At 53.3% G+C, this 13,259-nt stretch overlaps 1 protein-coding gene across 2 annotated transcripts in view; it reads right to left on the reverse strand.

Moving 5' to 3' along the window:
* Window positions 1-13,259, reverse strand: part of LOC148220645 (EVI5-like protein) — a 34,030-nt gene that overhangs the window by 6,880 nt on the left and 13,891 nt on the right. The window contains exons 7-15 of one of the 2 annotated variants that reach the window (XM_088154882.1): window positions 12,669-12,758; window positions 11,198-11,295; window positions 10,206-10,266; window positions 9,695-9,748; window positions 7,292-7,324; window positions 4,348-4,479; window positions 2,994-3,122; window positions 1,048-1,140; window positions 321-491 (exon numbers count right to left, since the gene is read on the reverse strand). In XM_088154882.1, the coding sequence (XP_088011008.1) occupies window positions 321-491; window positions 1,048-1,140; window positions 2,994-3,122; window positions 4,348-4,479; window positions 7,292-7,324; window positions 9,695-9,748; window positions 10,206-10,266; window positions 11,198-11,295; window positions 12,669-12,758 (861 nt within the window). The remainder of the gene's footprint in view (window positions 1-320; window positions 492-1,047; window positions 1,141-2,993; window positions 3,123-4,347; window positions 4,480-7,291; window positions 7,325-9,694; window positions 9,749-10,205; window positions 10,267-11,197; window positions 11,296-12,668; window positions 12,759-13,259) is intronic. The other variant, XM_088154884.1, reaches the window with a different exon arrangement.

Raw genomic sequence — 13,259 nt, forward strand, 5'->3', positions numbered from 1 at the left:
TCCCAGTCCCTCCCAGTCCCTCCCAGTAGCTCACCTGTGTCTCCAGGTGCAGCACTCACAATCCCAGTCCCTCCCAGTCCCTCCCAGTCCGTCCCAGTAGCTCACCTGTGTCTCCAGGTGCAGCACTCACAATCCCAGTCCCTCCCAGTCCCTCCCAGTCCGTCCCAGTAGCTCACCTGTGTCTCCAGGTGCAGCACTCTCTGTCCCAGTCCATCCCAGTCCGTCCCAGTTTGGTACCTGTGTCTCACCTGTGTCTCCAGGTGCAGCACTCTCTGTCCCAGTCCCTCCCAGTCCGTCCCAGTTAGGTACCTGTGTCTCACCTGTGTCTCCAGGTGCAGCACTCTCTGTCTCAGTGCTCTCAGCTCCACCTGGGCCTGGCTCTCCCGGAGCTGCACCCCCAGCACGGCCTCGTGCAGCGCCCGCGGCTCCTCCCAGCGGCCCCCGCACACCTGGGGACACACCTGGTCAGGTATGGGGACACCTGGGGACACCTGGGGACACACCTGGTCAGGTATGGGGACACCTGAGGACACCTGGGGACACACCTGGTCAGGTATGGGGACACCTGGGGACACTTGGAGACAGCTGAGACACACCTGGGACACATCTGGGGACACCTGGGACATACCTGGGGACACCTGGTCAGGTACAGCCCACCTGAGGACACACCCTGGGGACACCTAGTCAGGTACAGCACACCTGGGGACACCTGGGACACACCTGGGGACACCTGGGACACACCTGGGGACACACCCTGGGGACAACTGGGACACAACTGGGATCCACCCTAGGGACACCTGCTCAGGTATGACACACCTGGGGACACACCTGCTCAGGTATGACACACCTGGGGACACACCTGCTCAGGTATGGGCACATCTGGGATACCAGAGACACACCTGGGACACACCCTGGGTGTCCCCCAGTGTCCCCATCTCACCTGCCAGGTGTCCCCCACGTGTCCCCATGTCTCACCTGCCAGGTGTCCCCATTGTCCCCAATGTCCCCATGTCTCACCTGCCAGGTGTCCCAGTGTCCCTGTCTCACCTGCCAGGTGTCCCCCAGGTCACTCAGGGCCAGCTCCTGCAGCTCCTCCTGCAGCCGAACCGCGCTGGACTCATCTGAGAGCAACGGCCAGCGCTGGGGACAGGGGACAGGGACAGCGACAGCGACAGGGGACACAGCGACAGCGACAGCGACAGGGGACAGCGACAGGGATGGGGACAGGGGACACAGGGACAGGGACAGGGGACAGGGATGGGGACAGCGACAGCGACAGGGACAGGGGACAGGGACAGCGACAGGGGACAGGGACAGCGACAGCGACAGGGACAGGGGACAGCGACAGCGACAGGGACAGGGGACAGCGACAGCGACAGCGACAGGGACAGCGACAGGGATGGGGACAGGGGACACAGGGACAGGGACAGGGGACAGGGATGGGGACAGGGACAGGGGACAGGGACAGACAGAGGGACACAGGGACATCAGTGGGGGACCCTCCCAGGGCCACCCAGTGTCCCCTCTGTGTCACCCCAGTGTCCCCTCTGTGTCACCTCCATGTCCAGGACCTTGTCCTGCATTTTTTGGAACTCCCCCGTCCCCAGTGCCACCACTCCCTGTCCCCAAAGCCTCTCCCTGTCCCCAGTGTCCCCCTAGTGCCACCCCAGTGTCCCCTCAGTGTCCCCCAGTGTTCCCCAGTGTCCCCCAGTGTCACCTTCTCCATGTCCAGGACCTTGTCCTGCAGCTCCCTGAGCGCTCCCTGTCCCCAGTGGCACCCATGGGACCCTCCCCATCCCACTGGGACCCTGCCACCCCCAGGGCCACCCCAGTGTCCTCCAGTGTCCCCTCAGTGTCCCCCCAGTGTCCCCCCAGTGTCCCCCAGTGTCCCCCAGTGTCCCCAGTGTCACCTTCTCCATGTCCAGGACCTTGTCCTGCAGCTCCCTGAGCGCTCCCTGTCCCCAGTGCCACCACTCCCTGTCCCCAGTGTCCCCCAGTGTCCCCCCAGTGTCCCCCAGTGTCCCCCCAGTGTCCCCAGTGTCCCCCAGTGTCCCCAGTGTCCCCAGTGTCCCCCAGTGTCCCCAGTGCCACCCCAGTGTCCCCCCAGTGTCACCTTCTCCATGTCCAGGACCTTGTCCTGCAGCTCCCTGAGCGCTCCCTGTCCCCAGTGTCCCCAGTGTCCCCCCAGTGTCCCCCAGTGTCCCCAGTGTCCCCAGTGTCCCCCCAGTGTCCCCCAGTGTCCCCCAGTGTCCCCCCATTGTCCCCAGTGTCCCCCCAGTGTCCCCCAGTGTCCCCAGTGTCCCCCAGTGTCCCCAGTGTCCCCCCAGTGTCCCCCCAGTATCCCCAGTGCCACCCCAGTGTCCCCCAGTGTCCCCCAGTGTCCCCCAGTGTCCCCAGTGTCCCCCCAGTGTCCCCCAGTGTCCCCAGTGCCACCCCAGTGTCCCCCCAGTGTCACCTTCTCCATGTCCAGGACCTTGTCCTGCAGCTCCCTGAGCGCTCCCTGTCCCCAGTGTCCCCAGTGTCCCAGTGTCCCCCAGTGTCCCCAGTGTCCCCAGTGTCCCCAGTGTCCCCCAGTGTCCCCAGTGTCCCCCCAGTGTCCCCAGTGTCCCCCCAGTGTCCCCAGTGTCCCCAGTGTCCCCCCAGTGTCCCCAGTGTCCCCAGTGTCCCCCAGTGTCCCCAGTGTCCCCCAGTGTCCCCAGTGTCCCCAGTGTCCCCAGTGTCACCTTCTCCATGTCCAGGACCTTGTCCTGCAGCTCCCTGAGCGCTCCCTGTCCCCAGTGTCCCCAGTGTCCCCCAGTGTCCCAGTGTCTCCCAGTGTCCCCAGTGTCCCCAGTGTCCCCAGTGTCCCCCAGTGTCCCCAGTGTCCCCCCAGTGTCCCCAGTGTCCCCCCAGTGTCCCCAGTGTCCCCAGTGTCCCCCCAGTGTCCCCCCAGTGTCCCCAGTGTCCCCCAGTGTCCCCAGTGTCCCCAGTGTCCCCAGTGTCCCCAGTGTCACCTTCTCCATGTCCAGGACCTTGTCCTGCAGCTCCCTGAGCGCTCCCTGGGTTTTGCTCTCGCGCAGCCGCGACCGCTCCAGCTCCGCCTCCAGGTGTGCCACGAACTCCTCGCTCAGACGGGGGTTACCCTGTCCCCAAATGTCACCAAATGTCACCAAAATGTCACCAAAATGTCACCGGGCGTCACCAGGTGTCACCTCCCACCTGCCACACAACTCTCTGAGAGATGGGAGGTACCTTGTGTCACCAAATGTCACCAAAATGTCCCCAAATGTCACCAGGTGTCACCTCCCACCTGCCAGGCAATCCTCTGAGAGATGGGAGGTACCTTGTGTCACCAAATGTCCCCAAATGTCACCAAACACCGTCCCCACCTGCCGTGAACTCCTCGGTCAGGTGGGTGTTACCCTGACCCCAAATGTCACCAAATGTCCCCAGGTGTCACCTCCCACCTGCCACACAACTCTCTGAGAGATGGGAGGTACCAAATGTCCTCAAGTGTCCCCAAATGTCACCAAACACCGTCCTCACCTGCCGTGAGCTCCTCAGTCAGGTGGGAGTTACCCTGTCCCCAAATGTCACCAAATGTCACCAGGTGTCACCAAAATGTCACCAAAATGTCACCAGGTGTCACCGGGTGTCACCTCCCTCCTGCCACCAAATGCTCCTTCAGGCAGGGGTCACCTGTGTCACCAAATGTCACCTGTCCATTGTCCCCGGCCATCACCTCGTTCAGGCAGGTGTCACCTGATGTCACCAAGTGTCACCAACTGCAGCTCTCGGATGGTGCTCAGTGACAGCGACAGTGACAGTGACAATGACAATGACAGTGACACACAGTGACAGTGACACAATGACAGTGACAGTGACACACAGTGACACAGGTGACACACAGGTGACACAGGTGACACAGGTGACACACAGGTGACACACAGGTGACACAGGTGACACAGGTGACACAGGTGACACACAGGTGACACACAGGTGACACACAGGTGACACACAGGTGACACAGGTGACACACCTGCAGCTCTCGGATGGTGCTCTGGGCCTGTCACAGTGACAGTGACACACAGGTGACACACAGGTGACACAGGTGACACACCTGCAGCTCTCGGATGGTGCTCTGGGCCTGTCACAGTGACAGTGACACACAGGTGACACACAGGTGACACAGGTGACACACCTGCAGCTCTCGGATGGTGCTCTGGGCCTGTCACAGTGACACACAGGTGACACACAGGTGACACACAGGTGACACAGGTGACACACCTGCAGCTCTCGGATGGTGCTCTGGGCCTGTCACAGTGACAGTGACACACAGGTGACACACAGGTGACACAGGTGACACACCTGCAGCTCTCGGATGGTGCTCTGGGCCCTCTCCAGGCTCTCGCTGACGTTGTTCCAGCGCTGCCTCACCAGCGCCAGCTCCCGACGGATGACGTCATTCTCCTCCGCCTCCTGCGCCCGTGTCACCTGGCCCTGGGGACATTGGGGACAACGGGGACAATGGGACAGTGGGACAATGGGACAATGGGACAGTGTCACCTGGCCCTGGGGACAACGGGGACAACGGGGACAATGGGACAATGGGACAATGGGACAATGGGACAATGGGACAGTGTCACCTGGCCCTGGGGACAACGGGGACATCGGGGACACTGGGGGTGTTGGGGACACTGGGGACACTGGGGACATTGGGGACAGTGTCACCTGGCCCTGGGGACCTTGGGGACAATGGGGTCACTGGGGGGACACTGGGGGGACGTTGGGGACATTGGGGACATTGTCACCTCCTGCCCCCAGGGCAGAGCCAGCGTGGCTGTGGGTGGCACTGGGGGCACAGGGAGGTGACACTGTGGGGACAATGGGGTGACACCGGTACCACAGCATGGGGCTGGGGACATTGAGGTGACAATGGGGACACAGAGGTGCCACCACCCCCCTGGGAACCTCCAGGGCCATTTCCCCACCACCCTCCCCAAATCCCAAAATCCCCAAAATTCCCCAGAATTCCCCAAATCCAAAAATTCCCCCAAATTCCCCAGAATTCCCAAAATTCCCCCAAATCCCCAAATTCCCCAAAATTCCCAGAATTCCCCAAAATCCAAAAATTCCCCCAAATTCCCCAGAATTCCCAAAATTCCCCAAAATTCCCCCAAATCCCAAAATTCCCCAGAATTCCCCAAAATCCCCAAAATCCCAAAAATTCCCAGAATTCCCCAAAATCCAAAAATTCCCCCAAATCCCCAAATTCCAAAAATCCCCAAAATTCCCCCAAATCCCAAAATTCCCCAGAATTCCCCAAAATCCCCAAAATCCCAAAATTCCCCAAAACCCCCAAATTCTCAAATTTTCCCAGAATTCCCCAAATCCAAAAATTTCCCAAATTTCCCCAAAATCCCCCAAATCCCAAAATTCCCCCAAATTCCCCTAAATCCCCAAATTCCCCAAAATTCCCAGAATTCCCCAAAATCCAAAAATTCCCCCAAATCCCCAGAATTCCCAAAATTCCCCAAAATTCCCCCAAATTCCAAAATTCCCCTAAATCCCCAAATCTTCAAATTCCCAGAATTCCCCAGAATTCCCCAAATTCCCCAGAATTCCCAAATTTTCCACCCCGGGGTGCGCGGGAGCCTCCGGAAAAGCAGGAATTGGGAAAAAAAGAGAAAAAAAAAAAAAAGCGGAAAAAAGGAAAATCCAACCCAAAAACGGGGCTGGGGGAGGGAGGGGAGGAAAAGGAAATGGGGAAGAAAAAGGGAAAATTGGGAAAAATCGGGAAAAATTGGGAAAATTGGGAAAAATTCCGGAAAAATTGGGAAAATTGGGAAAAATTCCGGAAAAATTGGGAAAATTGGGGGAAATTCGGGGGGAAAAATTGGGGAAAAATCTGTGGAAAATCAGGGAAAATGAGGGAAAAAAATTGGGAAAAAAGTCATGGAAAAAGTGGGGGAAAAATTGGGAAAAATTTGGGAAAAATGGGGGGGAAAATGAGGAGAAATCAGGGGAAAATTGAGGAAAATCAGGAAGAAAATGGGAAAAAATAGAGGGGAAATGGAGAGAAAAGAGGGGAAAATGAGGAAAAATTGGGAAAAATTGGGAAAAAATGAGGGAAAAATTGGGGAAAATCAGAAAAAATGGAAGGAAATTGGGAAAAGATCAGGAAAATGGGAGAAAATTGGGGGGGAAATCGGGAAAAATCAGGGAAAATTCGGGAAAATCAGGAAAATTGGGAAAATTGAGGGAAAATTCAGGAAAAATCAGGAAAAATTGGGGAAAAATCGGGCAAATTGGGAAAAATTGGGAAAATTCGGGAAAAATCAGAGAAAAATCAGGGAAAATTGGGAAAAATTCAGGGAAAATTGGGGAAAATCGGGGAATAATCAGGGAAAAATCAGGAAAATCAGGAAAATTGGGGAAAATTGGGGAAAAATCGGGAAAAATCAGGGAAAATTCACGAAAAATTCGGGAATATTCGGGAAAAAATCCGGGAAAATCAGGAAAAAAAATCTGGAAAAATTGGGGAAAATCTGGAAAATTCTGGAAAATTCAGGGAAAAATCAGGTAAATTCGGGAAAAATCAGGAAAAATTCGGGAAAATTTGGGGAAAATCAGGGAAAATTGGAAAAAAATCAGGGAAAATTGGGGAAAAACGGGAAAAATCAGGGAAAATCGGGAAAAATTAGGGAAATTTGGGGAAAATTCGGGAAAATCAGGGAAAAATCGGAAAAATCAGGGAAAAATCAAGGAAAAATCAGGGAAAAATCAAGGAAAAATCAGGAAAAAATTAAAAAATCGGGAAAATCAGGGGAAAATCAGGGAAAATTCGGGAAAAATCAAGGAAAAATCAGGGAAAATTGGGGAAAATCAGGGGAAAATCGGGAAAAATCGGGAAAAATCAGGAAAAAATCAGGGAAAAATCAAGGAAAAATCAGGAAAAATTCGAAAAAAAACCGGGAAAAATCAGGGGAAAATCAGGGAAAATTCGGGAAAAATCAAGGGAAAATCAGGGAAAATTGGGGAAAATCAGGGGAAAATCGGGAAAAATCGGGAAAAATCAGGAAAAAAATCAGGGAAAAATCAAGGAAAAATCAGGAAAAATTAAAAAAAATCGGGAAAAATCAGGGGAAAATCAGGGAAAATTCGGGAAAAATCAAGGAAAAATCAGGGAAAAATCGGGAAAAATCAGGAAAATTGGGGAAAATCAGGAAAATTGGGGAAAATTCGGGAAAATCGGGGGAAATTTGGGAAAATCGGGGAGAATTGGTGCAGAAGGAGCGAGGAGGGGCAGTACCTGGATGAGGCGATCGGCCAGGGCCGCGCTCTCCTGGGGGGGGGAGGGGACAGCGACAGCGACAGCGACATCAGCGACAGCCACGGAGGCACCCGCGCCCCGCCCCCACCCCCGGCTCCGCCCCAAATTCCCCAAATTCCCCAAAATTCCCAAAAATTCCCCCAAAATTCCCGCAGGTTTGGGGCCCCAAAAAGGGAGGTTTGGGCTCAAAATGAGGGATTTTAACCCAAAATTGGGGGAATTTGTCCCAAAATTTGAAGATTTTATCCCAAAACGGGGAAATTTTACCCCCAAAATTGGGGGAATTTCTCCCTAAATTTGAAGATTTTCCCTCAAAATGAGATTTTTGTCCCTAAATGGGGAAATTTTACCCCAAAATTGAGGGAATTTGTCCCTAAATTTGAGGATTTTGTCTAAAAATGAGATTTGGACCCAAAATTTGAGGATTTTATCCCAAAAATTGGGGGGATTTTGTCCCAAAATGGAACAATTTTCCCTCAAAATGAGATTTTATCCCTAAATGGGGAAATCTGATCCCAAAATTTGAGGATTTTGTCCCAAAATGGGGAAATTTTAGCTCCAAAATGGGGGATTTTGGTCTCAAATTTGAGGATTTTGGCTCAAAATGAGATTTTGCCCCAAATTGGGAAGATTTTATCCCAAAATCTGAGGATTTTACCCCAAAATTTGAGGATTTTATCTCAAAACTCGGGGGGGATTTTGTCCCAAAATGGAACAATTTTCCCTCAAAATGAGATTTTCTCCCTAAATGGGGAAATTTGACCCAAAATTTGAGGATTTTATCCCAAAATGGGGAAATTTTACCCCAAAATTGAGGGAATTTGTCCCTAAATTTGAGGATTTTGTCTAAAAACGAGATTTTGACCCAAAATTTGAGGATTTTATCCCAAAAATTGGGGGGATTTTGTCCCAAAATGGAACAATTTTACCTCAAAATGAGATTTTTGTCCCAAAATTTGAGGATTTTGTCCCAAAATGGGGAAATTTTACCCCAAAATTGAGGGAATTTCTCCCTAAATTTGAAGATTTTTCCCTCAAAATGAGATTTTTGTCCCTAAATGGGGAAATCTGATCCCAAAATTTGAGGATTTTGTTCCAAAATGGGGAAATTTTAGCTCCAAAATGGGGGATTTTGGTCTCAAATTTGAGAATTTTGGTTCAAAATGAGATTTTGCCCCAAATTGGGAAGATTTTATCCCAAAATCTGAGGATTTTACCCCAAAATTTGAGGATTTTATCCCAAAACTCGGGGGGGATTTTGTCCCAAAATGGAACAATTTTCCCTCAAAATGAGATTTTCTCCCTAAATGGGGAAATTTGATCCCAAAATTTGAGGATTTTTATCCCAAAATTTGAGGATTTTACCCCAAAATTTGATTTTATCCCAAACTGGGGAGATTTTACCCCAAAAAAGGAGAGGCCCACAGGGTTTTGGGGTTGTTTTTTTTTTTTAATTTTGGGGGTTTTTTTTTTAATTCCACGCAGTGTTTGGGGATTTTTGAATTTTTTTTCATCTTTTTTTTTGGGGTTCCATGAATTGTTTTGAGATTTTTTTTTTTTTTTTTTTAATTTTTGTTCCAAGCTGAGTTTTGGGGGTTTTTTTGAGTTTTTTGGGTTTTTTTTGGTTCCAAGTTTGGGGTTTGTTTTTTTGTTGTTGTTGTTCCATGCAGTGGTTTGGGATTTTTGGGGTTTTTTTGGTATTTTTTGTTCCATGCTGCATTTTGGTTTTATTTTTTTGATTTTTTGGGTTCCATGCAGTGTTTTGGGGTTTTTTGGGGTTTAATTTTTGGGTTCCAAGCCCTGTTTTGGGGTTTTTTTGGGTTCCAAGCCCTGTTTTTTGGGGTTTTTTGTGTTTTTTTGGGTTCCATGCAGTGTTTTTGTGGGTTTTTGGTGTTTTTTTTTGTTCCAAGCCCTGGTTTTGGAGTTTTTTTGGTTGTTTTTTTTTTTGTTCCAAGCCCTGTTTTGGGGGTTTTTGTTGTTTTTTTTTTTTTTTTTGTTCCATGCAGTGTTTGTGGGTTTTTGTTGTTTTTCTTTTTGTTCCAAGCCCTGTTTTTGGGTTTTTTTGTTGTTTTTTTGGGTTCCAAGCCGTGTTTTGGGGTTTTTTTGGGTTCCCAGCCCTGTTTTTGGGGTTTTTTGTTTATTTTTTGGGTTCCCAGCCCTGTTTTTGGGGGTTTTTTGTTTATTTTTTGGGTTCCCAGCCCTGTTTTTGGGGTTTTTTGTTTATTTTTTGGGTTCCCAGCCCTGTTTTGGGGTTTTTTGTTTATTTTTTGGGTTCCCAGCCCTGTTTTTGGGGTTTTTTGTTTATTTTTTGGGTTCCCAGCCCTGTTTTGGGGTTTTTTTGGCCATTTCCGGGGTCCCCCCGGGGGTTTTTGGGGTCCTCACCTTCTCCAGGGTCTCGATTCGCTGCTTCAGCAAACGATTCTCGGAACGGAGACGCTGAGGGGACACGGGGACAGGAGGGGACAACGTCCCCAGGTGTCCCCCAGGTGTCCCCAGGTGTCCCCAGGTGTGCCCAGCTGTCCCCAGGTGTCCCTCAAGTGTCCCCAGGTGTTCCCAGGTGTCCCCCAGATGTCCCCCAGGTGTCCCCAGGTGTGCCCAGGTGTCCCCCAGGTGTCCCCCAGGTGTCCCCCAGGTGTCCCCAGATGTCCCCCAGGTGTCCTTGGGTGTCCCCCCAGGCGTTCCCCAGATGTCCCCAGGGTGTCCCCAGGCGTCCCTCAAGTGTCCCCACGTGTCCCCAGGTGTCTCAAGGTGTCCCCAGCTGTCCCTGTGTGTCCCCCCAGGTGTCCCTCCGATGCCCCCAGCTGTCCCCCAGGTGTGCCCAGGTGTGCCCAGGTGTCCCCAGGTGTCCCCAGCTGTCCCCAGGTGTCCCCAGGTGTCCCCAGCCCTGTCTCACCTTGATCTCGATCTGTTCCTCCATCTCTTTGCTCTTGAGGGCGGCGTATTCCTTCTCCAGCCTGGGGACACAGAAATGGGGACAGGGACAGGGACAGGGACAGCCATGGGGACACGGGGACAGCCATGGGGACACAGACAGGGACAGGGACAGCCATGGGGACACAGGGACAGGGACAGGGACAGCCATGGGGACACGGGGACAGCCATGGGGACACGGGGACAGCCATGGGGACAGGGACAGGGACAGCCATGGGGACAGGGACAGCCATGGGGACACAGGGACAGCCATGGGGACATGGGGACAGGGACAGCCATGGGGACACGGGGACAGCCATGGGGACACAGGGAGGTGACAGTGACAGGGAGGTGACAGTGACCTTTTCATTTTCCTGGGGCTGTATTTGACCTGGCAGGGGCACAGGATGAGCACGGGGACAGGGATGGTGACAGGGATGGTGACACACGAATGGTGACAGTGACAGGGATGGTGACAGTGACAGGGATGGTGACAGGGATGGTGACAGTGACACAGGGATGGTGACAGTGACCTTTTCATTTTCCTGGCGCTGTATTTCACCTGGCAGGGGCACAGGATGAGCACAGGGACAGGAATGGTGACACAGGGATGGTGACAGTGACAGGGATGGTGACAGGGATGGTGACAGTGACCTTTTCATTTTCCTGGTGCTGTATTTCACCTGGCAGGGGCACAGGATGAGCACGGGGACAGGGATGGTGACACAGGGATGGTGACAGTGACACAGGGATGGTGACAGGGATGGTGACAGTGACAGGGATGGTGACAGTGACCTTTTCATTTTCCTGGCGCTGTATTTCACCTGGCAGGCTCTCAGGATGAGCACAGGGACAGGGATGGGGACAGGGATGGGGACAGGGATGGTGACAGGGATGGGGACAGGGATGGTGACAGTGACACAGGGATGGTGACAGGGATGGTGACAGGGAGGTGACAGGGATGGTGACAGTGACCTTTTCATTTTCCTGGCGCTGTATTTCACCTGGCAGGCTCTCAGGATGAGGCTGTCGGGGCAGGAGTCGAACTGGTGAGGAATCACAGTCTGGAAATACTGCGGGGACACGGGGGGGTCACAGCACAGCCACACAGCCAGACAGACAGACAGACAGACAGCCAGACAGCCAGACAGCCAGACAGCCAGACAGACAGCCAGCCAGCCAGACAGACAGCCAGACAGCCAGACAGACAGCCAGACAGACAGCCAGACAGACAGCCAGACAGCCAGACAGGCAGCCAGACAGCCAGACAGACAGACAGCCAGACAGACAGACAGGCAGCCAGACAGCCAGACAGACAGACAGCCAGACAGACAGACAGCCAGCCAGACAGACAGCCAGACAGACAGCCAGACAGACAGACAGCCAGACAGACAGACAGCCAGACAGACAGCCAGACAGACAGACAGCCAGACAGACAGACAGCCAGACAGACAGACAGACACCAAACATGGGGAAATTCAGAACAAAAAGGGGGAAATTTAGAGCAAAAATGGGGAAATCAGAACAAAAACGGGGAAATCAGAGCAAAAATGGGGAATTCAGAACAAAAATGGGGAAATCAGAGCAAAAAGGGGGAAATTCAGAGCAAAAATGGGAAAATTTAGAGCAAAAATGGGGAAAATCAAACAAAAAATGGGGAAATTCAGAGCAAAAATGGAGAAATCACAGCAAATCCACCCCAAACCCCATCCCAAAACTCATCCCATTGGCTAAACCCATCCCAAAACCCAACCCGGTGACCAAACCCACCCCAAACCCCCCCAAACCCACCCCACCGACCAAAACTACCCCAAATCCACCCCAAAACCCAACCCACTGAGCCAATCTATCCCAAATCCACCCCAAATCCATCCCATTAACCAGACCCCATCTCAAACCCCAACCCATTGACCAAATCTATCCCAAACCCACCCCAAACCCACCCCAAATTCATCCCATCAAACAACACCACCCCAAACCCCAACCCACTGACCAAATCTATCCCAAATTCACCCCAAACCCCAACCCATTGACCAGCCCCACCCCAAACCCACCCCAAACCCCAACCCATTGACCAAATCTATCCCAAACCCACCCCAAATCCACCCCACTGACCAGCCCCACCCCAAACCCATCCCAAACCCACCCCAAACCCACCCCAAACCCCCCCAAACCCATCCCAAACCCACCCCAAACCCATCCCAAACCCACCCCAAACCCACCCCAAACCCCCCCAAACCCACCCCAAACCCACCCCAAACCCACCCCAAACCCATCCCAAACCCACCCCAAACCCACCCCAAACCCACCCCAAACCCACCCCAAACCCACCCCAAACCCACCCCAAACCCACCCCAAACCCACCCCAAACCCCCCCAAACCCCGCCAAACCCCCCCCACTGACCAGCCCCACCCCATCCCCCCCATCCCCCATCCCCGGCCGTACCCGGGACATTCCCTCCATGTCGAGCTGCACCAGCTGGGCCTGATTGAACTGGAGCAGGGCCACGCCCACCCGGAACACGATCTCCAGCCCCTGCAACGGCCACGGGGCTACCATGGCTACCATGGCTACCACGGGGGCTACCATGGCTACCATGGCTACCATGGCTACCATGGCTACCACGGGGGCTACCATGGCTACCATGGGGGCTACCATGGCTACCATGGCTACCACGGGGCTACCATGGCTACCATGGCTACCATGGGGCTACCATGGCTACCATGGGGGCTACCACGGGGCTACCATGGCTACCATGGCTACCACGGGGGCTACCATGGCTACCACGGGGGCTACCATGGCTACCATGGTTACCACGGGGGCTACCATGGCTACCATGGCTACCACGGGGGCTACCATGGCTACCACGGGGGCTACCATGGCTACCATGGCTACCATGGCTACCATGGCCACCACGGGGGCTACCATGGCTACCACGGGGGCTACCATGGCTACCATGGCTACCATGGCCACCATGGGGGCTACCATGGCTACCATGGGGGCTACCATGGCTACCATGGCTACCACGGGGGCTAC

This window comes from Sturnus vulgaris, chromosome 33 (assembly GCF_052056855.1).
Source record: "Sturnus vulgaris isolate bStuVul1 chromosome 33, bStuVul1.hap1, whole genome shotgun sequence".
Lineage (NCBI taxonomy): Eukaryota > Metazoa > Chordata > Aves > Passeriformes > Sturnidae > Sturnus > Sturnus vulgaris.